This window comes from Micromys minutus, assembly GCF_963924665.1.
Source record: "Micromys minutus genome assembly, chromosome: 7".
NCBI classification, from domain to species: Eukaryota; Metazoa; Chordata; class Mammalia; order Rodentia; family Muridae; genus Micromys; species Micromys minutus.
The window spans coordinates 70,742,285-70,767,530 of NC_137976.1; the positions used below are offsets into that span (position 1 = coordinate 70,742,285).

The 25,246-nt window shown below is 44.9% G+C and overlaps 1 protein-coding gene and 1 pseudogene across 2 annotated transcripts; both read right to left on the bottom strand.

The window, feature by feature from the left end:
- Positions 1 to 124: 124 nt before the first annotated feature.
- On the bottom strand, positions 125 to 12,506 carry EIF2B5 (eukaryotic translation initiation factor 2B subunit epsilon). Its single transcript, XM_080919569.1, has 16 exons — positions 12,326 to 12,506; positions 11,276 to 11,400; positions 10,253 to 10,438; positions 9,997 to 10,174; positions 9,828 to 9,908; positions 9,506 to 9,583; positions 8,998 to 9,310; positions 7,223 to 7,368; positions 6,834 to 6,975; positions 6,616 to 6,717; positions 6,041 to 6,148; positions 5,809 to 5,899; positions 5,224 to 5,347; positions 4,406 to 4,531; positions 3,720 to 3,830; positions 125 to 3,576 (listed from the first exon to the last, which is right to left on the bottom strand). Exons 1-16 carry the CDS (start codon positions 12,503 to 12,505, stop codon positions 3,517 to 3,519), a joined length of 2,151 nt encoding a protein of 716 aa, XP_080775695.1. The 5' UTR covers position 12,506; the 3' UTR covers positions 125 to 3,516.
- A 6,823-nt stretch (positions 12,507 to 19,329) lies between these two features.
- Positions 19,330 to 19,585, bottom strand: LOC308422357 (NADH dehydrogenase [ubiquinone] 1 alpha subcomplex subunit 3-like; annotated as a pseudogene). Its single transcript has one exon. The product of its transcript is annotated as an NADH dehydrogenase [ubiquinone] 1 alpha subcomplex subunit 3-like (transcript).
- Between the last annotated feature and the right edge of the window lie 5,661 nt (positions 19,586 to 25,246).

Sequence of the window (25,246 nt, forward strand, 5' to 3'; positions counted from 1 at the left end):
TGAAAGCCTGCTAGCTCAGGGAGACAGAGAAACACCCAGCTGACCTTCCTCAACTGAGGTTCCAGAATGAATCTCTCAAAACACCTTCCAACTCAATCTCTCTCCCTTCTACTTCCTGTCTGTCATCTCCCGACGCCCTTTTACTAGTTATTTATTTTTCCACGTGGAAGAGGGTTAATGAGACAACAGGGGAGGGAGACAAGAGTTACTATTTATTTTTAAATAATTCCATGTTCACTTCCTGTCAATTGCTTGCTTTCTCCGCCTCTTAATTCTGTTTACAATATTGGATTAAAGGTGTATGCTGAGACGGAACCACACAACTAAAAAAAGCTTTTCCAGTAAATAACACAATATCCTGCAACAACTTGTCTAGTTCCATTAATAAGTGGTTGGTCTGGCTTAACTTTTTCTTCTCTCTAAAAGCCTTCTGGGGAATTATTTTTATTCCTGGGGCTGTTGCCCCGTTTTTTGATTACTGGGCTCAAACCATCTTCCTGTCTCAGCATCTGATAAACTAGGACTAGATGTACCTGTTTTGCTTAGTGAAAATCTTTCCTCACTTTTTCAGGTGGTTGGGGTGTCCTTACTGTCTAGAAATAGAATAATTTCTTGAGTGGCTAATACCATGTCTTTTTTCTTTCTTGTTCTCTGCAGTTATGTTGAACCCTCTAGATTGACTTTGTATCCCTTTTGCCTTTACTAATTTCATTTTATTACAAGATTCCCTATTACAACCTTTCTAGCTACTTACTTATCCTCTACTTGAGATTTTACCTATCTATTACTGATGCATGCTCAGAGAGAATAAAAACAAGTATTCCAGGCTCAGGGGACTCTACACTCCAGCTCTCCCCTTTATGACATTTTCTTTATGGACAGTGCTTTCTCTTTCTGGTTTGCATAATCCTACCCTACTTTACCAGAGATCTCTTGGCTTTGTGTATTTTGTTCTGGGTTTTTTATATTGGAGAATTCTTCTAATATCTGGATCTCTACTTCTGTTGCAGGTAAGGCACTAAAATGCAGGTTGGAAGTTTATGTGTAAGAGTTACTAATAAGAAAGTTTCACTGTAGGGTGATAAAGGGACAACGCCTCTCTGTGGGAAGCTCAAGAAAAGGAAAAATGTCAACAGAGGCCATCTTTGTTTTTCCTAGAGTTGTTTTGGACTAGGGACTCAAGCTTTAACTGTGTGGCTGTGGTGCTCCAAAACAAGCATTTTCCTTAGTTCTCTATGTTCACGTTAACATCCCATCCTCACAGATGACCCCAGAGGCATAGATGTTGAAATCTCCTGGGACTTTCATCATGCCTGGAACCCACACGCTCTGTTAGATTGGAAACTTGTGAGTTTGAGACAAGGTGTCACATAGCCTGGACTGACCTTAAACTGGCTGTATGACAGGATATTCATGAGCTGCTGACCTTCCTGCCTTCAGCTTAAGTGCTTTATTACTACGGTGACATAGATCTTGGAATTACAGACATGCTCCATGCCTGGCTTCTCATGATGTTCTTGAACATGTTCTTTGGTGATTTCCTACTTAGTAACCAAAGACTCAACTGTTTCTTACACTGGCTTACTTCTTACTAATAACACTATGCCAGCAACAAGAATCACCTAAGTCACCTTTCTCTACTCCATGAATTCTTTAAATTTAATGTGAGTGAATGTTTTGCTCACATCATGTGCTTCCTGGAACTGAAGTTACGCTTGGCGAGTGCTGGGAATTGAACCTAGGTCCTCTGGAAGAACAAGTGCTGTTAACTGCTCAGTCTCTCTAGTCCTTATTATTCCGTTTTTAATTTTTCAAAATATTGACGTTTTATCTCCTGTTTTCCTTACAGACTCACACTTTTCCCATGAGAATTGGCCATCTCTGCTTTGAGGTGCTCCCTTGACCTTTCTTCCCCTCTAGGCAATTTACCTTCACAATTCAGTGAAACCTTCTCTATCATCCTTTCTTAGAAAGTCTGTCATTTCTGATCTGTCACTATTTGGACCAGAGACATCGCACAGCTTTCTCACTGTCCTACTAGGTACAGGTGATCATCACTTCATGCCCTCCAAGCATCAGATCCTGTATCTGACCAGTCTGGACTTCTTACACTTCTTTATTGTACATTCTGAGTGCTAACTAGTATGTCCCAAGATCTTTGTTTTTCCTTTTCAAAACTGCACCAATGCACCTGTCTGTTCAGTAGAGCTTAGTGTCCCCTGGTTTACCTTATTCCTTCCCACTCAGCTGAAACAAAGGCACTTGTTTTGTCTACGATGCTGTGTGTGATGTCCTTTGTTACCATGACACTGGCTATAGTTTAAGTGTCAAAGAGAAACTGACTCACTCTATGTGAGGGCAACAAAGACCCGACATAAGGGAGCTGAGTTATGGGAGCTATCTAACAGTGACAAGCTCCAGTTGTCAAGTCGGTAGCAAATTCTGCCTCTATGACTGACTTTGAACTGTACGCATCTTATCAGAAAGTGTATTTCACAGGGTTGGGAGCCAAGGTGAGCGCACACTACCCAGGGGCTTCCGTGTTATTAGCATGTTCATTCCTGGCTTTGGGTTTCATTTGTTCCCGGGGTAGTGCCCACTTCACTGAGACACAGGACTGAAGCACAGAGTTCTCTAAGGTTAACGTTCTTAGTTATGCCCTGAAAGATTCTTAACATCTCAGGAACATTTCTTTATCCACCTCTCCTCTGTCTCCCACCCATACACAAAGGGTTTCTGCTTAGCCCTCACTGTTTAGGAACTCTTACAGACCAGGCTGGCCTTGAACTCACAAAGATCCACCTACCTCTGCCTCCAGGGTATGGAGATTAGAGGTGTGTACTACCATACTGTAAGGATTTCCTGATCCTTTAAGATGAATGTGGCCCAGTGTCTGACAGAACCAGAAGTGGGTCAATTGGAAAAGGCAAGAGGAATAGCAGATGGCCTCAAATATGCCTGGCACCAACACCCTCAGGTAGAAGAAATGTTCAGACCAGGAAAAGCTATGGAAATAGGCTCTGGCATGCCACTGCAGGGTCAGAGACTGGTCTATGGAGCTTGGAAAAGCAGCTCAGCCATTTGTGTCCCATGAGCCAGGGGAATGGAATCAATTAGGTAGCATAGCACCACCTTGTGGCCAACTCTTACCTGGCTGATCATGAGGGATTAGAGAAGCCCAATACAACTTAATTAATTAACAGAAATATTAACAGAAATAAACAACAGGGAGGACCAGCTGCTCTTTACTGCTCCGAGGGAAAGCTGGAACACAAAGTGTTTTCTGGCCAACCCCCAACTGCAGGGTCTGTCTAAATTTCCCCTAGTTCAGTCTAACTTCCTTCATCCTAACTTCAGTCAGGATGAGAAGCACATGGTTGCCAGCAGTAGGAAGAATACTGTAGTTGCAACTTCTGTTCCATTATTTCTCAGTCTGTAGTGGCCACTCAGGCTTTCTTGTTCCGCCCTATCTGTTAGGAGGACAGTCAGTGGGACGCACGAATCCCGCAGTCACCATCAGTCGTCCTCGGACGACTCCTCTTCTGCTTCTTTTAGCCACTGGATGAACCTCTGCAGCTGCAAGGAAGCAGAGGGGACAGCTGCTAGGGAAGAGACATGCATTCCCACTGTTCTTGTTAGCAGACAGACAGCTCTGGCCACAGAGTCCCTAGAGTCTAGAGTGGAGAATTAGGGGATCCAGAGAGCAAACGGCAACATACCTGCTGATTCTTACGTAACTGCTGGCCTTTGTCAGTTATGTCTCTTTGACTGAACCAGTTCAAGATTGTTTCTTCAGCCAGGATCTCCAGCTGGTAGAAAGCCATCAGGACCTATGGAGTCAGCAAAGGGGAGTCTCAGGATCCCTCTTATCTAGCATGGATATAATAGTGTAGGACAGGAGAAGACCTTAGCATCTCTACCAGGCTCTCAGCTTCCTAACACACATTAAGAATCCTCTTCAAAACAGACAAGTGAGTGGGTACAGCAGTACGTGCTTGTAATTCCAGTACTTGGGAGGTGGAGGCAGGAGGCTCAGGAACCAAACTGAACCACCTAACAAGTTTAAGGCCAGTTTGGGAAAAAAACAAATGAAACCCAAACATATACCAAAAGCTATAACATCGTATCACCACCATCCACCCAAAACAAAGACACGAGTGGGCCATTCTTCGTGGTACTGGGAACACATGACTCATGGACCTCCTGCTGAGTGTTTCCTTAGTGCATCCTCAGGCCTGTCCCTCTGGCCCCCCAGCCTCAGCCTGGTCTGCACGGAATTACTCCAGCAATAAGCGTAATCCCAGGGACAGATGGTGCAGTGAACACACTATGCTAGGCTCTGACTTGTCTCTGTGGGGGTCATGAAGGCCTGTTTCAAGGCAAACACAGGATGAGACTGATTCACCTTGGCCATGGAAGTAACAAGAGTGTCATGCTCCAAGAAGAAGTCCTCAATGGCTGCCAATGCTTCCAAATGGTCAGCTGCACGCTTTATGTAGTTCCTAAAAACAGGGCTCCAGGCTTTGAGAAGCTATGAAAATAAAGGAAGGCGGTGATGGTAGACATGTATCATATTCCTTAGCATGCCCCACAGCTGAACAAGAAAGGCAATCAATACTGATGACATGGAAGGACAAGAGGGAGCTGACGTAGGTGGTATGGATCATGTGGGAACTGTTCCCATATCGGGTTAGGGAAAAGAAAGGGGGTCAGATAGATGCTGACTGTCTTAAAATTTCTATCCCCAATCTAGAGGTTAATTTTGCTCTGGGTCTAATCCCTTGGGCTCTGTAACACCAGCTCTGTTCTTTATGCTGTTTTATTTTATTTGGTCTTTGAGACAGAATTTTGCTGTCATCCTGGCTGGTCTCAAAGTCCTGGGCTCCAGTAATTCCCTGGCCTCAACGTCCTGGAAGAGTTGGACTACAGATATGCTCCCTAAGAGCTGACTCCAGTCCTATATCTGAATGTGCTTTTTGGGGGCCTGGAATCTCTCAATTCTGGAGTCTCAAAGAACATTCAGTATTAAATTTAACTGTGCTCTGGACCACTTAATGCTCCTCTAGAAACCACCTACCTTTCAAAGACTAGGAAAAAAGACCCAGAAGCAACATATACCCGAGAGCAAGCCCTCCTACTCCTGTTTCCTTTTAAGACAAGTACTACAAAGATGTTTAGCTGTCTCCATTCAATCCCTCACTCCCAGCCTGAGTGTTTGCTTACAGGAAGCAGCAGGGCACAGTAGCGGTTTGGGTCAAGCAGGCCATCTACTTGTTGCAGGGGGAACTCCAGGACCACATGGCTCAAGACCTGCATCACTTCCTTTAGGCTAATGTTGTAGGCATACCTGTGGGGAGATGAGTGTGAATTATGGTTAATATGAATGGTCCATTTGACAGGATCTTAAAAAAAGAAATCACTCTAGTAGACAAATCTCTGAACACGTGTGAAGTTTCCAAATTGGGTTGAGGTGGGAGGACCCATCCTAGGTGTGAGTGTCACTGTTCTCTGGGCTGGGGCCCAGGCTGAAAGAACCAGGAGCTGAGGACCAGTGCTCACTGCAGATGCCATGTGTCCAGCTGTGCCCGCTCCTGCCTCCATGAATGTATCCTCGTACTGTTCCTTAAGTTGCTCTTGCGGCACAGCTCCAGGGGTTAGTGCTCTAAGACAGAAGGACTGTAACTACACTGGAGGAGAGGAATCTACGTTGAGGCTGGGGGCTAATGTTCTCCTTGCTCAAACATTTGTGGCCTTCTATCCAGGCTCCTGCAGCAGTGAAGTGAGGGAAGCAGGAAGGGTTGGTCTTACTTGAGAGAGTTGATCTCCAAGACTAGATTGTCACAGGAGATATTCTCCTCTCTGCCCCGCTGTAGCGTTCCCAGGACCTCGTTCTGGAAAACTGAAAACAAAGAGCAAACTCAGGTTTCCGGAATGCTTTGCTCTAAGGCTCTAGTCTGACTCACACCAAGGCCTTTCTGGGAGGAACTGAGCCAGTGGCTAGTTGACACAAGCAGAGAGCATGCCCCCGCTGTGTTCACACCTCTCATGTCGTCCAGCTGAGGGGAGCCTGCTCGGCTGTCCAGCTCCTCAGAATCCACGCTTCGCTCACTTTCAGTCTCACATTCCTCCTCCACATGGATCATGAGTCCTAGGAACACAGAAAGGAGCCAGTGGGTGGAGTACTTGACTGGCAATGTACAAAGGCCCGGCTTTTTCACCACCACACAAAATCCTATAGTGACCCAACCAAGGAAATGGATACAAGAGGACCAGGAAGCCTGAGGTCATTCTCAGCTACGAGACAAACTCAAGGATTGGGTGGGTTACATGAGTCTACTGTTTAAAAGGGGACAGGAGGGGACCGGTGAGTTTGCTACGAGTCTGGAACCCACATGTGGAAGGAGAGTGTCTCTAGCAAGTTGTCCTCTCACCTCTACTTCCTGAACACACAGACACACCCACACCCACAGTTTCAACAAAAAGATACTGACAATTAGCAATATGTTGTCCTGTCAGTATGGATTGAAGGTCCAATAATAATTGAACTCTAAGGCATTCGAAGTTCTTAAGAATATTCGGAGTCGTAGAAGGCAGGCAGTGTAAGGTCCAGCTCACCCCAGAGACTCTGCCGCAGTTCCTCATCTTCTTCCGAGTTCACATCCTCAGCTTTCCAGAGGTATCCCTGGCCTTCAGGGCCAACTTCTGCTGGATTGTAACCTGGAAAAGGCATTGCCCTTTGAGAAGGCCCAGCAGCAGCACCCATCTCTCTGGAAGGAGACATGTTTTCTACGGGGCAGAAGATGCAGACGCCCCACACCTGTTGAGCCTCACACCTTTCAGCTTCACTTTCTCCTTCTCTTGGTCAGCTCCAGAATCATCACTAAACTGGCCATCATCTTCATCTTCCTCTGCATCTGGAGGGTGCAAAGAGATCACCGAACCCTCGGGCAATGTGATATCTGGCCCCACTACCACCTTAGAGGAAAAAAAAAGAAAAGAAAAAGCCAAATAGCACAGACTTAACAGTGCATTGGGGAGAGCTGTATCCTGACAATCAGAACGTTACTTTTTGTTTTGTTCTGGTTTTATACTAAGCTAAGCAGGAGGTCAAAGAAACTTAGGTCCTCACTGCAGGCTTATTTATAGGGGGAAAACATGGTCCCTTTTGACTTGGTACAATCACTATTCAATTCAGGGGTTGTGCAGACTGGACAAACCTTACCTGGGAAGTGAGGACACAGTGTGGCTTCAGTTTGACTCGCTCCTTGACCTCAGCTCTGTCACAGAGCAAAGACTGGTGTATCTGTGCTCCAGCAGCCACTCGAACTCCCTGCCACAGGTAGGCCTGGTCCAGTACCACATTATCACCTGGCTCAGAATGAGGAGGACTTCCGGTCACTCAGGGCTCCACATCCGAAACAGAGTCCTTCAGAGGACAAGGCTGATTGACAGCAGCCCCAGCCCAGCTCCCATCTAGCTGATACTCTACCTGCCAACGTTAGAAACCTCCGGTCCCTTCCAAGGTCAGCAGCCCCAAGAGCAAACTGACCATCCTCTACTAAGTTTACAATAATTTACACTATATATATGGCTTAATCTGAGAACCCTCAGGATTTCTCAGATTAAACTATAAACCTCATTACAGTCATGTCCAAGCTGCAAGGAGAATCCAGTTACTCCACCTGAGTGTATTACAGAATCTGAACCCTACTGTTATCCGTTTAAGGGTTTACTACTATAGCAGTCTCAAATTCTTCAACCAAAGTGAGTTGTCAAGAGGAATACCAGTTATGGGGGAGCAAAAAGAACATGGACAGAGCTAGAGAGATGGCTCAGTGTTTACGAGCACTGGCTGTCCTTCCAAAGGATGCAGGTTCAATTCCCAGTACCCACATGGCAGCTCACAATTGTCTGTAGGTTCAGTTCCAGGGAATCCAACACCACACAGACACCAATGTATATAAAACAATAATACATTATTTAAAAAAAAACAAAACAAAAAAACACAGAAAGCTCACAACTAGCATTTAGGTCCCAGCACTGCCTTACATTTGACTTTACTGGAGCAAGAGAAGTAACACATGCAACTGCAACGCCTTTTGTAAGCTGTAACGACCGGACAGAGGCCATTAGAACACACTAACTCTCTCCTTGCCTCCAGAATGTGAGGCGTCATTTTAAGAGTCGGGCACAGGTAGGCAGAGTGTGGTGGGCTCACTTTCAATATAAGGGTATCTCTTAGTTTAAGGCCAGCCTGGTCTACAGAATTTCAGGATAGTTAGGACTATATAAACCCTGTTTCAAAAAAAAAAAAAAAAAAAAAACAAGCTGGCCACAAAGTCTTGACTCAATCTATCCTCCAGAGTAGATGGGATTATATACAACTGTAGCCAACTAACTTCCTTTGTCCTGCCCTCCTGCCTTTCTTTTTGTTTAAGACAAATTTTGATATGTAATTCCAGAATGGTCTGCACTTGTAATTCTCCTCTCTCCATCTCCCAGGAGCAGGGATTGTAAGTGTGGGCAGCACTGGGTGTGGTGGCTCACACCTTTAATCCCAGCACTTGGGTCTCTCTGAGTTCAAGGCCAGCTGTTCAAAACCAAACAGAAACGTGTGCACCAGCAAGCAGGAGGATGCTGCTCTTTTTCCTCTATTCTCTCGCCCCAAGATTTAGTCAATGTAACTTTCTGTATATAAGTGTTTTGCCCATATATGTATGCACACAATGCACTTGTCTGGTGCCCTAAGTGGTCAGAAGAGGTCACTGGATCCTCCTGCACTTGAGTTGTGAGCTACCATATGAATACTGGGAACAGAATCTGAGTCCTCTGCAAGAGCAATGCACGCTGAGCCATCTCTCCATCCTCTGCTCCTTCCTTAGAGCCACTCCAGTTTCCTGTTCCTAAGGGTTATTCCTCAGCATCCTCCCTAGCTTCTGGAGACACACTGCAGCCCATATCTATAGGAGTGCTGCTGGCTTCCCCACCTGTGCTCACCAATGTGGCAGTTAGGGCCAATAACACTGTTGGTGATGGAGCAGTTGCTGCCAATGACAGTGCCAGCTCCCAGAAGCACGTTCTCCTCCAGGATGCTGCCATGGCCCAGGCTGACTTCAGGCCCCCGGTAGATGTTGTGTCGGGAATGAGTGTATCTCTGTGTGGTGCTGTCAGTGAAGTTTACTTCTGGAGTGAGAGGGTAGACCCATCGGCGGATGACGTCAGCACAGACAGCTGAGTACATGTGTAGGTTGGAGACTCGGGCACCATATTCCCTAGTTGTCACATGCAAGTGAATCTGGTTTCCTAGGATCTAAACAAGAAGGGGCCATTACCCAATCAAGCAAGGCAGGAAGACAATTCCTAAGTACAACACCTTTCTAAGCCTTCTTAGGGCCTCTCTGCTACTCACTGACACAGTCAAATGGCCTGAGTTTTCTGTAGGGATCCAAAGGTTACCAGAGTAAGATAAACCCTTTCCTCTAGAGGTTTTGGAAGCTTTTCTCACCTCCTCATTCACTAACAGGCCTCGTACAAAATCATCTCTCGTTTGGTAGTCAAAATTGTCTGTGAAGAGTTGAGCGACCTGTGGGGGAAAAGAGAGCATGCTAAGGGTAAGTACTTCACCAGTAACAAAGTGAAGACTTTGACAGAGAGCTGTCAAACCCATAGTAATCGGCTGTGGGACAAAATCCTAGACTTGGTTCTCAGTGTGCTGGGAATAAGATAATTGTACCTCTCTATTGTACAACAGAAAAGAAAGAGGGAAAAGATGCACAGCCTGACCTTGAGATGAGTAATAACAGATCCCCCTGTTCTGGAGAGTTCACCTGAGGAGAGCAGATGCTGATGTGACAGTCCAACAAATCATATCGAATCTCCACTCCGTCGCGACTGCCCTGGAACAGGCTCTGACGGGAGAAATTGCAAAGGCTTTAACTCATCTCTCTTCTCAAAGGTTCTCCCTCTTTTACCTGAGTTCCCCAGACACCCAGTTACCAAAGGAAATGAAAACCGCCGGAGGCCCTGGGTCTTCTGGAAGTGAAGAACTCTGTTTGTGGTGCTATCCACAGCTACCACCATGTTGTCCTCATGGCAGCGTGTAGGGTGGCTGGGTGACGACTCTTTAAAGATCATCGTCATCACAGACACATTTTTTTCTAGCTTTCTTCTTAACCTATAAAGAAGAGGCAGAGTTAGTCTTAGGACTATGCTGGTCCCTAAGTCTTGTCCCTGCTGTCTCCCCCAGCCTGACCTGTGCTCCTCCAGGGCTCTGGAAATATTGATATTTGAGATGACATCTCCATATATCAGGAGAAAGTCAGAGCGCACCAAGGCCTTGGCATCGACGTCACGGAGGACATCGCCTAGTGATCGGTACAGGTCTGATGTGATTATTCGAACAACGTTGAGGGATGTAGGATGGCACCACTTGGATTTCCTATAGGAAAGTGATGAGAGGAACTGTAAATTAAACAGACGGTCACAGACCTGACCTCCGACCTCCATTCAGCATTTATACTCCTCTGTGGCTTTTCTGGGTGCCTGCCAGCGTCCCTGGCTTCAAAGAGACATATGAACCATAATGAATGGTTTCAGCATCCAGTGTCATTAGTTTTATTTGTTTGAGAAGTACAGCCATTTCCTTTCTATACCTTGACTCCTGACTTCAAATGTGAGTTTGAATTCAAAAATTCTATGAAACCTAGAGTATAAAGTATTCTGGGAATGCACTTTTCTCATTACATCTTTCTTGTTCTGAGCCTATATCAACTTTAAACAATGGAACATAGAACACATGTTCAGTATATTAGTCTTTATTTCCCAAACTCGTAAATTCCCAGACTAACTCTTCCAAAGTTTCACAAGCATCTCCTAGGAACTTACTTCAGGCTTAAAACTAAGGAGGGCAGTGGGGAGACAAGGAAGAGATTGTTCTTGTCACTGGGGCTTAGAACGAACAGTATTTGGAAATTCAGTGAAAAATAAAGATGCTCTTCCAATAACATACACTCTGGAGCCATCAAATAAAAAGCAAGACTCATGGGAACAAACTTTGAAAGATGCAGAAAAACACAGGCAAACCTTTAATTTCTGTCACTGGAACCTCAAGGCAAAGAAAGCTCCAACAGCTTACCTCAGGACATGTGGTAAACCTTACATGAGCTCAGAACAGATTTAGTTTTTCTCCTCCTCATGTCTCTATGCTGTCAAAGCCATCCTGGAAGAACTGGAAAAAGATGGTGAACCATGGAAAGGAAAAATTCTGGAGCCTTACTGTAAGTGTTCTTTGATCTGAGCAGCCTTCCAACAGCAAAAGACAAATGTTTCCTGGACACCCGTGGCAGTCAGGAATTCCAGAGTATAGTCAATTAGCGCAACGTTGGCCAGGGGCAAGAGGACCTATGAGGGATATGAAAAAAAAATCTGAGGTCTTCAAGCCATGCTTATACTTTGGGTACCCACTGCAACAATGCTCCTTTCATTAGTGCTTGCAGACCCTATAGTTCACCTTATCCTTTTATCCTAAAGCAAACAGGCTCTAAGGTCCAGTCTAAGGTACTGGGATGTAGGCACGGTATCAGACACAGTTAAGTTTACAGGATACCAGTGCTGGCATCAAGGACAAATGTTGGCCCTAAGTCATAGCTCTAGAACTCTAAGCACTAAGGCCTTCTTCCTATAGAATTTCCTTCTATTGACACTAAGAGTCACAGAAATCATTCAAACACTTGTCAAAAAAGAACAGTCATTAGCCTTAGGAATTCTTAAGTAAAAGGCAAATCCCTGTTTGGATGAACTATGGATTGCTGAGTGATCCAGTAGTCTGCAAACCCAATACCAATTTCCTATGTCTAGGTAATTCCCAGGTTGAAGGCAACCACTCGGTTCCCCTTTCAGCAGATGAGAGGAAAACAGCCAGCACCAGTCCGAGATCTAGCCTTTTTTTCCTTTAGGCATATATTTCCATCGCATTTTCTGAAGCAATTATTTAAATTGCCCATATCCTGTAAGGTTAAAGGCAGCAGAGATCCCTCTTGAACTACTAAATCCCCTGGGAAGGCTTCTTTCAAACACTAATTTTACACGCCACTCTCTCCATCCTTTCCAAGGCTAGGTAGACAGCTCTGCAGGAATCCATATTTGCTAGCTACTCATCTGGTCAGACACCCATCCGGGTTTCAGTCAGTCCCCTCTACCTTCTCCCAACCAGATAAACTCAACTTCAGGGTAACTTCTAGAACACGCCTCACTAACCAGCTGCAGTGGCAACTTGCAGCCCCGCTACCCTCCAGGCCCGCAGGCAGCTCGCGTGCCGGTTGCTCACCCGAGGCTGGTCCTTAGAGATAGGGAAGAAGCGGCGGTTGAAACTATCGGCCACTAGAACTGCCTGGAGGGGCGGCGGCGGCTCCTCCTCGGCAACTTGGGTTCCACTGCCGCCCGGGCCGCCACCGCGTTTGTTCGCTCGGCCGGCCGCAGCGCCAGGCATCGCCGCAGTGGCTGCCATTTTGCTTCGCAGACAGCACGTCCGCGGGGACGCCACACCGCACGCAGTAGGGGACAAAAAGGACTCGCCGTCAAAACGCGAAGGCGTGAGTGCTGGGAGAGAAAGAGGAAGGAGTGCGCATGTGTGTACCAGCAAGCCCCACCTACCCCCTTGCAAAGCCTGAGCCGGGGCGTGGCAGACCGACCGCTCCAGTTCGATAGGAATTGGCTTTACTGGGTTGTGAGATCCCACTGTTGTCAAACTCGGTTAGCGAATGCTATTGGGTTGGACAGGCTAAGATGGTAGCGAGCTGAGTAGGCTTGTGATCTACGGGCAGGAGCCTGCAGTTTCTCTGCCCAGAACACAGTAAAAATTTGTAGTTCTCGGGGACTAGAGAGACCGCTCATCTGTTTAGAGTACTTACTACTCTTGCAGAGGATCCACGTGGTGGCAAGAAACAACGCACAATTGCAATTCCGTGGTGTCCGACTCACTTTCGACTGGATACCGAATGCCCGTGGAATACATCCAAGCTGACAAAAACACCCATTCACATAAATCCAATAATAAAATGTAGCTCTCCACTTGCAGTCTAGCAATCTAAGGCGATCTGGCGTCTTCGGGAGGGAAACTACGATCTGCACAAATACTGACCGTGGAGGCAAGCAGTATATTTTTAAGGACGCACCGATTATAGGCTAGGTCGTGTCCCCTTCCCACCCTACCCCGGTACCCCCGTGCTGGAAATACGACCTAGAGCAACAGGTATCTTTTAAACGTTTAAATCAGACCAAGGAAGCACGCCCAACTAGTGAGTGGAAAAACTGGTGCGGGAGCTCATTGACTCTCTAGCTCCACAAGCCTTATCACAGACAAGGCTGGATCTAAGAGCAGCAGTAAACTGAGTAGGACTGGGGCATGGAGCAAGCTTTTCAGGCTGGACTCGGAAGTGGAGCAGCAGGTTTTGGGGGGATGGGTGGCTGTGGCCACAGTTAAATCAAGCTTAAGGCCGAGGAAGGGCGTAATTCTGTCAAGTCAAAATTCCAGTAAGGAATCCGTGCCTATTCAGCACCAGAACCTCTGCTAATCCCACAGCCCGCAGGTTTCGGTAACTCCCTCTGTTGCTTCCACAGATGTTCCCACGCAGATGTTCCCACGCAGAGAGTGGCTAGTTTGTGTTTCTAGTGTGTCCTTACACTATAGATCCCTCGTGGAACCCAGAAGTCTCTCATTTCGTTCTTCGCCCAATTAATGAGGGTGCTTGGAGGACAACATTTGCTTTTGAAAACGTCAGGACAAAGAGGGTAAAGGTTAATAAAAAAAAATTCAATTAAATAAATCTAAGGGTGTATGCTTCCAACACCGATTGAGACAGGAGAATCGCAGGTGAGATCTGTAGCGAGGCCTGATCTGTAGCGACAATTGATCAAACAGGTAGCCAAACAAGACCAAATAAAATAATGTATAAATACACGTTTGGCTGCGCTACAGATCCGCATGAAGAAAAAAAAAAAGTGCACTTGTGGGAACTTCTCATGCACACACAGAGCTCCCAGAAATGCTGGATGTGGAGTTCAATGGCTTTTGAAATTGGGTAACACTGCCCCCTAGAGATCAGTGTGATGCAAATTTTTTTTTTCACCAATTCCCAGAGTCTATGTCAGACTTTACGACCAAGTCTTTTTTTTCTTTTCTTTTTGCGATAAGGTCTCACTACACGTCCCTGCTTGTCCTGGTACTACTCACTGTATATACCAGGCTGGCCTCCAACTCATGGAGACCCACACGACTCTGCCTCTCGATTGCAGGGACTAAAGATGTGGGCCATCATACCCAGCCTATGGAGTCTTTTTTTTTTTTTTTTAATGTGGAGGTTTTCTGGAGTAGGCACCAGCCATATATGTGGTGTATATGGAGGTCAGAGAGCCTGTGGTGATGGATTTTTTTTCCTATTCTGAGATTCAGATTCGACTGAACTTCTTGAAGAGATGAGAACACATAGAGACAAGGTTCTTGAGAAAGCATGGCCCAGAGAGAAGTAATGACCTAGTGAGCCAGTCCAGGGTCTCCAGCCTACAGGGATCAGTAGTTACAGGTATAGTGTGAAGTTGTGCCTGGCTTGCTAGTTATCTAGCTGCCCCCAAGGAATGTGGTCCTGCAGGAGGGAAGGAAAGGATGTAGGTTGCCCTTGCTGGTTCAGGACTGTCCCACTTTTATCTTTGAACATCCCGAGTCCTGGACTGAGGAAATCCTGAGTCTCTGGTACACTGGAGTGTTTGGGTTACCATATAAGCATCAGTAATTTGGTGTGGGAACTCCCTTCTGCACACATAATTAGTAGAAATGGCCAGCCCTTCCACATGCCTGCACAATATGTGGTTCACAGAAAAGCAACTCAGTGGTGCTTACTGGGAAATGTCAGTGACAGAAGCAAAATAAACCTTAATATATAGCCAGAGAGAAAGTATGTTACCTGAAGGGAACAACACTTCATTGTCTTTGTTAAAGCCAAGGTGGAAGCCAGCAGATAGTAGTAAGGATACACAAGCTATTCAGGTCTAGGAAGGAACAGCTCCTTTAGGTCAAGAGGACTGGGTAGAGACCTAATATTCCAGTTCAATAACCTGGCCAAGGAACCACCCCTAGGAAATTTGGGCTCTCCCTAAGCCACCCTAAAGAGATAGGTCAAGTAATTCCCCCAATGAGATACTGTGCTTTTTCTTCCCCTATTCTCCGCCCCAGCTCAGTCAAGCAGCCATGAAGTTTGTTGGGTCTGAGTTAGGACTCAGAAAGGTCCTCTTTATTTTTCTGACCCCCCCCCCCCCAGATACTGGCTTAAAACTAAGAATACTTTCTTTTTCTCTGGTACTCTAATACTCACCCTGTCTCTGAAGCCTCCCTCACACCCACTTGGCTGCCAGTTCACTGTGGATCTGGTCTTCATGCAGGCTCAAATGGCTTTTCTCCTCAACCTCACTTTCCTTCAGCAGTTAATGAGGTGTGCAGCTTGCCTGCTTTGGGGTTTTTCTTTTAAACTCTAATTAAATTGTTCTTGAGCTTCTGTGTGAGTCCCCTTTTGTTGGTAAAGTGCTTTATACCAAGCCTAATGATCCGAGATTAATTCCTGGACTGACTCCTACAAGTTGTCCTCTGACTTTCAGCAGTGCACACGTACATTCAATAGATAAATAAGTTGTTGGGGTTTGGTCTGTTGCTATGTATTGTAATGCTAGATATTGGTTCCCAAGGTTTGGTTGCCCCCTAGGGATGAGCAAATTATCTGGTACAGCAAGTGGTGCTATGTACCTTGCTCCTTAATTTAAAACCATTGGTTGAATAAAGATGTCTATAGCCTATAGCTGGGCAGAAGAGAGGTAGGCAGAGTTTTGGTTCAGGGCTTGTGGTCTGAGGCAGGACCATGAGGAAAAATTGAGAGAAGGTGGAGAGAAAATGTCATGGTTGATAGGTTATTTCTCTGCTGGTGAAATGAGCCAATTCAAGCCACGTTAGATTATATTAAAGGCAGGTTTATTGGGAAGCTGTTCTTGGGTTCAGGTCAGGGGAGTCGTCGTGGGGGTGCGTGAAGAAAATGTGTACTTGAAGAGATAGAGAAAAGAATAAGAGAGAGGGAGAGACCAAATTGTCTGGATTATATAAGAAAGAGTTTCTGGGGAGAAGGGCAGCCCAGAATTGGGCTGGAAAGTTTAGGATTGGGGGCAGGGTATGCCAGGTAAGGACTGAGGGATGCTGGGAGAACCTGGAGGCCGGGTCTGCTTGATATGTAAAATATGTACATCAGGCCCTTGTCCCAGGGTTCAAAGCCAAACACAGGTGAGTCATGAAAACATGGCCATGAGGCTGGCCGATTGGAGTAGAAGTGGCCCCACGACAGGTTATAACTCGGGGTTATTGATAGGGGGGATACTAATAGCTTAGAGGGTAGATTTCTGCCCAGGTACAGTGCTTTGAAGAATTATTATAAATATAAAGGTTTTGTATTTCTTATCTGGAAATGGAATAATCAAAGGCAGAGTAGAAACCCCCAATAAATATTAAATACTCACCACAACAATAATTGATGTCATGTAGCAATTTACTTTGAGGTAAAGCCTTACAATTGGAGAGAAGCATGTGAAAAGTCTGGAACTGCCTCTTAGTCCTTCATAATCCTGACTATAGGAGCTCTCATTCTCTTAGCTTCCTGGGTTACTTGGACTTACGTGCAGATACCTACACAAACACACACACACAGAATTTAAAGTAATAAAAACAAATCTTAAAAAAAAAAAAAAAAAAAAAAAAAAAAACTCAGGAAATAACTCAATAGCTTCAGAGGTCCAAAGTCTTACCAGATTGACCAGATCTGTTGCTCCCTAAGGTTGTATAAGCAGTAAGGAATGCTGAGAGATCCTTTGAGGTCAACCAAGCTGCCTAGAAGATTCAGATAAACTGAGCTGCCCAGAAGAGGCATTCTCCAATCAGTTGGGTTGCTTCAGGGTTCCAGTTTTTGTGGGGTTTTGTTGATACAGCTGCCATACAACAGTGAAGCCAAGAATACCTGTGCACAGCATTTGAGATGCAGAGGCAGGCTAATCTCTGAGTTTGAGGCCATCTTGGTCTGCATAGTGAGTTCCAGACCAGTCGGAGTTATATAGGTTGGAGTGTAGGACCCCTTTCTGGGGACGCCCACTTGAGTCTCAGGACACAGGGTTATCCAGTGAAACACGAGGGACCTTCTTGTTGTAAAAGCATTAGGTAGTTTAATAATGGAGCTCCGGGCCAATACGTATCTCTCATAGGAGAAAGAGGTATCGGCCACGAGGCTCGAAAGCTGGGGGATTTTATAGGTGGGGGGGGGGGTTGGGAGAGAGGGTTGGGGGCTGGGAAGTACAAAGTTTACAAAGTTTACCCAACACCCATAGCCTACATGCAATTAGGAAGTCAGGAGACTGGTGAGGCAGATGCTTATCTAAGTCGGGTTACAAGTGCTTAACATCTAATTTACATTTGAATAGACCCAGGAGAAGCTCATTTGACTGAGGACTCAGGTGTAAAAGACAGCCAGGATAGGAATGTTTTAACAATGGGCTTAGCTGGGCATGCCTGGACTTGTTTTACAAAGTTCTTAGTCCTAGGCCTTTAAGCTCACAAACTAACCTTTTTTGCCCCAACTTACATGAGTTTTTTTCTTTTTAGACCTTGAATTTTATTTCCTTTTAGGAGGAAGGAGTTATATAGATTAGAGGAAGAAGCTGAGGCAAACACCATTGTGTAGAAAACCTATCCCATGAAACTGTAGCAGAAAAGTCCCCAGGTGTAGAGAAATACACAGACATTCAAACACAAGCGGCATTAGAACCCCAAACAGATAAGATCAGAGAACACAACACACCATAGTCAAGAAGTGAAGAAGACAAAGCTAAGAACACAACACTTAAAAGCTGTAAGGGAAGATGCCAACTCACTTAAAAAAGCAAAACCATCAGAGTCAGGTCATGTCAGAACCCTCAAAGCTAGGAGAGCACGGATTGCTTCATTTTCGGCCCCCAAAGCAATGAAATGCCGATTAAGAGTGGTATATCAAAGCTACCTTTCAAAGTTTACAGAAAATTAAGGATATTGCAAGACATCTACAGACCACTGACCCAGCTTTATGGATGATATTTAAAAGAACTCTATTGTCATAGGACTAAGAAAAGCAGTCTCAAGTGTAGATTGCCTTGAAGCTGTTTGTATTTTAATGTTAATTCCACTTCAGCAAGAAAGGCTGCCAAGAGGTGGCTTCATCTGAAACCTGCCCATTTTAATTAGTAAAATAAAGGAAAGGGAGTGACTGGGTGGGGCGGGGGAGAGAAGAGAGGTGAGAGGAAGAGGAGAAGTGGTGGAAAATGGAGCTTCCCAAGGACCAGCTAGACCCAGGTGGGATTGATTGATGTTAAAAGCTGTGAACATTAAGGATTTTACAGGTATAATATCTCATATAGAAGGGCAGTTTATATCTTTGTCTATTTGATCCAATCTTGTTGTGTAGAGGGTTTGTGGATTGAGAGTTAAATATATAAACCTGAGTGAAAAGCAATCGGGCTGTAGAGTTGTGTTTGTGGGATTTAGGGGTACAGAAACACCCTGCCACAGAGGTGGAGAACGGGTGGTAGAAAACTGCCTAGGGAAGGGAGTTGTGCAAACAAATGGAGTGAGATCCCGGTGGTGGCTCTGTATCAGGATCAGGCCTGAGGAGTGAGACCTCAGGGCTGATAAAGAGATAAACCGTTTTCTATTTTTTTTTATAACATTTACTGCAACACTCAAGGGTCAGAGAGCACAGGAAAGCATTTATTTGATAAGAGGAACAGCTGAAGAAAGAAAAGGGAGAAATCCATTGTTTCCAACACAGTAACCATTAAATCTCTCATACTGATGAGAAAGCAAAGCCAGACAACAAATAAAACGAACCATAAAAACTAAAATAAAATTATAGGAATTAGCGGTGGTGTGAATAAAAATGACTCCTCCTAACACACACAGGGTCACTATTTGAGTGGTTGGTTCCTGGTCAGGAGAATTATTTGGTAAGGAGTAGGAGGTATAGGCTTGTGGGAGGAAGTATGTCACTGGGGGAGGGATTTGAAGTTTTAAAGACCTTGCCATTTCCTGCAATACTGTAGCTGTCTTCAGACACACCAGAAGAGGGCATCAGATCCCATTGCAGATGGTTGTGAGCCACTATATGGTTGCTGGGAATTGAACTCAGGACCTCTGGAAGAACAGTCAGTGCCTTTAACCACTGAGCCACCTCTCCAGCCCTCAACCAACAGGGAAGGGGCCTCTTCCATTAGCAGAAGCAATCACAGGTTTTTCAACCAATTCCAAGCTTGGACCCAGAGGCTCCTGAGGGTGACTGGGCACATCAGGCATGTTCGCATTATCTCTCACAGGCACTGGGTAGTTGTAGGGTGTGGTCTTGTTGATCACGTCAGCATACTTGGTGTAGGAGCTAATCATGGACATAATTACAACGAGGTCCCAGACAGAGAAGGACACCACCAGCACCAGCTCCTTTGCCCAGACATTCTTGAGGACGGCAGAGATTCTCCTGGCCATCTTGGTCTAAGCAGCAGCAAGAGCCTCAACTCTTATTTTTAATGATGGTTTTTATACACTTTAACCTCCCTTTTAGCCCACCACCCACCAGAGGTAGTGGGAAAGAAAGGGTATGGGGGAAGTGGACCTATTTAGAAAGGTTCTTTGGAGCAACTCCTTTCTGTGTTGTCTGGAAATCAGTAGTTCAGTTCATAGGTTAGCAAGCATCAACAGCTCCATCCACTCACAAACACTTCACCAATACACCAGTTACCAAGCCTGCTCAGTCAGTCAATGGGTTTTCCAGAGGAGGAGTGAGGGTTAAAAAGAAAGAGACAATCAGACAATACTGTAGCATGATCCCAGCCAGTTCTGAGGCTGAGGTGTGTTTATTTTTTTCCCAATCTGCTTTTATACCATTTTAATTACATGCAAGTAATAAGGTCAGTTCTAGGTTAAGGGAACAAGCAAAACAATAAACCACACACAACACAAACAGGGTCACTGAATGATTGGTTTCTGGTCAGGAGAACTATTTGGTAAGGAGTAGGAGGTATAGACAATAAATAGTCAAGGAATAAGCAAGGCAATAAACAAAGCCTGTGATCACTGTTTCTAAGGGCTTTTCATTAACCTGAGCTTACTCCCTTGTCTGGGCCCAAAGTCATGTTATTGTCTCAAGCCTACTTTTTGTTCTAGCCTAAAATCAGATTCTCTGTCCTGGTCCAATGCCAAATTCATGCCTGGAGTAGCCCTACTTCCTTGTCCTGCCCCAATGTCAAATTCTTGCCAAGCAAGCCCCAAAGCTCTCCACATCTCCCCCTTTTCAATTTCATAAACAAGACTGTGCCGGTCTTAGGTTGTTCTGAAAAGAAAGCTTTTCTTACCCATTATGGAATATGCATTATCAAAAGCAATGCATTTCTGTCTTAAGTTGGTAAGGCTCTGTGCAGAATTTTACCCATCTGACTGCCAGTCTGTTAAATTAATAACTCTGGGGGTCCATTCTTAGTGTTCAGCCATATATTTTGGCTGCCAACATGTTAATGTTGTGAAAGGCAAGTTTTATCACAATGGGCAGGACTAAAAGTATTCCCAGGACAAGAAGAGCTAATATCATTGAGCTATGAATTGCCATTCTTGAAGCTTGACCAAGATGGAAATACTGACCTCAGGCCATGAAGAATTTTACCAGAAATATCTGCAGCAAAGCTTAGTGGAGCAGCATTCTTTAAATTCATAATCTCTGTATGCAAAGTTAAAACATCCAGAGAGGTGTTGGAATTATGTCAAATACCCTACAAGTATCTTTAAATGCTATAAAAAGTTCCCAGTGAAGATCAGGGAAGATGCAAGATCCACAAGTGTTGCACAGCTAGCTGTACCAACAAGCCAAGCTCTGTCTCTGTCTCTCCAGACATCATGGGTCCTCCACCTGCCTTGCCTCAGCGTGGTTTTTGCCTCAGCACATGTTTTGCCTTAGCATGTGCATCCTATCAGCCTGAGTCCAAAGAGTCCCAACAAGTGCAGCTCAACTATGAAATGTAAGGTGGACCAACTCGTGCATGTTGTTAGCAAAGAATCCTTTATCACATGTCCTTTCACATGTTTGCCTGAGCAGCATGTGTCTCCTGTGTCTGCTTCAGTGAAACCACTCTTCATGAGTCTGCCTTAGTCTTTCGTTTGTGTCCATTTCAACAGAACACCATCCAATGGACTTTCCTAAGAACTCTTAAGCTTCCACTTCAATTTCCAGTTAGTGCTCTCTGTCTTCTGCTTATGGATTAGACATCAGCTTTCAGCTACTGATCCAGTGCCATGTGTGCCTGCTCCCAACCATGGTGACGGTCATGGACTCACCCTCTGAAACTGTAAGTTAAATAAACTCCTTTTATAAATTGCCTTGGTCGTGTGTGGGGTTGTTTTTTTGGGGGGAGGGTCACTGCAAAATTAGTAAACCTCTCAATAATAACCTTAAATGTAAATGGCCTCAACTCACCAATAAAGGGACAGAAACTGGTTAACAGGATTAAAAAGATTAGATTACATTCTGCTGTCTCCAAGAAACTTTACTGGTAAAGAGACAGTGTGAAAAGATGGGAAACTATTAGGTGAACAGAAACTGAATATAAGATGGTATATCTCTTCTGATATCTGATAATGTAGTTTTCAAACTAAAATTCAAAGAAATTCTAAAGAAGCCACTACATAGTAATAAAGGGAATGGTGTGTAATATTGTAAATACCTTTCATAATGGACTCAATATTATAAAATATTTTGAGATAACTCTAACCAAGTAAGTAAAAGACTTGATAATAAAACCTTTAAAACATCAAAGAAGGAAACCAATGAAGACATCAGAAGATGAACAGATCTTTCATGTTTGGTAGATTTAATATTGTGAAAATGGCTATCCTGGATTTGAGAATATCATCCTGAGTGAGGTAACCCAGTTCCAAGAGAACAGGCATGGTATGTATTCACTTATAAGTAGATATTAGCCATAAAATACAGGATGCTTATGATATGCTACACAGACCCAAGGAGGCTGGACAGAAAGAAGGGCACAAGTGAGAATGATTAATTCTCCCTTGGAAGGCAGATGGAGGGAGGGAACTTGGTGGGAGAAGGGGTGGAAGGGGGGTGAGAGCATTGGGGTCAGGTGTGGGGAGGGGCAAGGGGATGGCTGGATGACCATGAGAATGAATGGAAATTTGTAACTGATTGGAGGACAAGAAGGATTATCTCCAAGAAGAGACAGAGACCTTGGGGAGGCACCCAAGAATTAATGAGGGTATCCTTAGCTGTGGCACACAGTGTTGGGTATATGGAGCCTACCTCCTGTGGCCAGGCAGGAACTCCCAGTAGAATGATAGGAACACCAACCTACCCACAAAAGGTTTGATCCAAAACTTACTCTGTCTACAAGAAATGCAGGGATGGAGGATGGAGCAGAGGTCTTGCCCCAGGTCTTCGATTTACATTTCTGTCCCTTCATTCTTTTGGGGGATCATTATTCTCTACTAACTCTCTACACGCCTCCCCCCATTTTTTTTGTTAAGTAGTTCTGACAACCCCCACCCCCGTTCTCCAGGTACATCTAGAACATGTTGACAATTGACTGTACAAGCGAGGGCTGTAATAAGCAACTAAGTAAATGACTGCCTCTGTGATATTGGCAGTTCCTAAACTCACAAACTTTTACAAACTGGGCCTCCAGAACAAACAGTGATATTCCTGGCTTTGGTTCCCAAGCTGGGTCCATCATCCTCTCTTGGAACTATGGTTAAAGCACTGACGTGGGTAAGCTTGGCAGGCCATGCCAAGGAGTACCACTAAGAAATTAAACCACACACAGATCTAGTATAAAAGGCTTGTTGGGAAAGGAGGGAGAGTGAAAGGCCGGCCTTGAGGGGGGACTTGGGAAAGAGATAGACAGACAGATGGAGAAGAGAGAAAGGGGGAGAGAGAACCTGGGGGTAGCTGGAGCCTTTATGTGCTGAACCTAGTGTACCTGACAGTGGCAGGTGATGACAGTAGCTGTCACTAGGTCATTGAGGGCAGGCCAGTGAAAATGACTGATTTCTAACAGTATTAGACTGAGAACCAGTTAAACGGTGAAGCAGATTCTATTCTTGGTCAAGAGTAGCAGATGGGAATCCAGGAGTGGTGGCGGATCATACTTCCAATCGCAGCATCTAGTACATAGACAGGAGGGCCAGGAGTTCAAGGTCATCTTTGGCTTCAGAGTAAGGCTAGCCCAAATCACAAGATTTTAAAAAATATTTATTTATTTATTCATGGAGGGTGGGAGTTGGAGTCTCTGGGACGGAGTTGCAGACAGTTGTAAGCTACCTTATAGGTGCTAAGAATTGAACCCATATCCTCTGAAGGAGCAGCCAATGTTCTTAGCCACTGAACCATCTCTCCAGCCCTGAGATTTTGTCTTTAAAAAAACAAACCAGTAGCTGGGTGTAGTGGTTCACACCTTTAGTCACAGCACTTGGGAGGCAGAAGCAGGTAAATCTCTGTGAGTTCAGATCAGTCTGGTCTACACAGTGAGTTCCAAGACAGCCAGCATTAAATTAATTAATTAAGCAAATGGCTTGATGGCCACCATCTGTAAAACTGGGAAGGCAGAGCAGCAGCATTAGGCTATGCTCTAACCCAGCTTAAGCTATGGTCTAACCCAGCCCAGGGTCATAAGTGTGTTACACCAGAAACATGGATAAATATGTTCCTATCTTTCCACATTGTCAGAATTTATTAAAGAACAAATTCACAAGGTACAGTGGTTTCAGTAGCAGCAACTTACAGGTGATTTCTACTTTCTTTTATAGCCTAACCAACTTGAAGACAGATTTTTATTCTAATATTAATTATTAATATTAACTCAGATCATGTATTGCACATCATATATTACTAGACAGACCGATGGATGGATAGGTGGATGGGTGGATGGGTGGATGGATGGATGGATGGATGGATGGATGGATGGATGGGTGGATGGATGGATGGATGGATGGATGGATGGATGGATGGATGCGCAGAGAGATAGACAGACAGAATGACTACAGATATGGCTCATTCATTAAAGAGGCAACAGTATCAGAGAATGTCAATGTTTCAAAGAAGCCTGAGAAAACAAAGCAAAAGGCTCTAGCAGACCACAGCATGGCAGACATGGCAGGCCTTGCCCTTCCCCTTTCTTTCCTCCTTGCTGAAAACAGATTACACTCATAAATCTAGCCACCAAAGTCTAATTCCTTATTCAGCCTTTTCTTCCTCCTGAGGCCGACTACCAGGGTCCAACTATTTAAGTTTTGAGGTCCAGCAATCAAAAGCTCCCTTAGGCTCACCTAATTAACACTCCCCAATTAAAATTAAACATCTCATTTTCTTTTTTTTTTCTTTATAAACTGCCTTTTACTTATGGGCCACATCTGTCTTCTCTCTGTCCAGAAGCAGTCCTTTATCCCTTGGGGCAAACATCCCTTCCCACCCCTCTTGTTTCTTTTCCCTTCTCCATCATCTTCTGTATCCAGTCTTTGTCTCTTGTTCTGTACCCTTTGTCTACATGGGGCAAATAAATGTCCTTTGTACTGAGAACTTGGAGTATGCTGTGCAGAATCTCGTCCTTTCAGAGGGCAGCAGAGTCTCTGTACTGGCAGCAGACCTGAGTGAGCTGGAGGTGCACAGTCAGACTACATAGCAAGAGCAGAGCTACAACCTGGAGAGGAACCAAAAGCAGGCAGGCAGAAAGGAGGGCATGCAGATAGCAATCCCAGAAGGCTGAGTCCATGGCAGGAACCCTGAGCTAAAATCCCCTGGGGCAGCTGAGTCTTCTTTTCCTGTTGGTTCTGGACACACTGGATGCTCTGATAACAGGTTTTGGGGGGCCGATGCCATTGAGGTACTAGGCATCTACTTCTTTATAGGATTCAGGTGAGAGAGTTCTCAGATCTTGTTTTTCCTGACATGATTTTAATATGGCCATGCGTCCTTACAGCCCCACATCAACCCTAGTAAATTTATAGTATGTTATCCTTTCTACTCCTGGGAATATGTAATTTACTTGTATGTGCTAGGGATAGGGGTGACCAGACCATACTATACTCAAATAGAATCAAAATATGTTTGTAGAATGGAGTTTCTTAAGTCAAAGCAGTCTGAAAAACAAG

Excerpts from the sequence above, each read along its gene's own strand:
- EIF2B5 (XM_080919569.1), bottom strand. The coding sequence starts at position 12,505 with ATGGCAGCCACTGCGGCGATGCCTGGCGCTGCGGCCGGCCGAGCGAAC. Across the intron at positions 6,149-6,615 it reads ACTGCGGCAGAGTCTCTGGG|GACTCATGATCCATGTGGAG; the intron begins GTGAGCTGGACC and ends CTGTGTTCCTAG. Across the intron at positions 3,831-4,405 it reads TTGTTACTTCCATGGCCAAG|GTCCTGATGGCTTTCTACCA; the intron begins GTGAATCAGTCT and ends CTGACTCCATAG.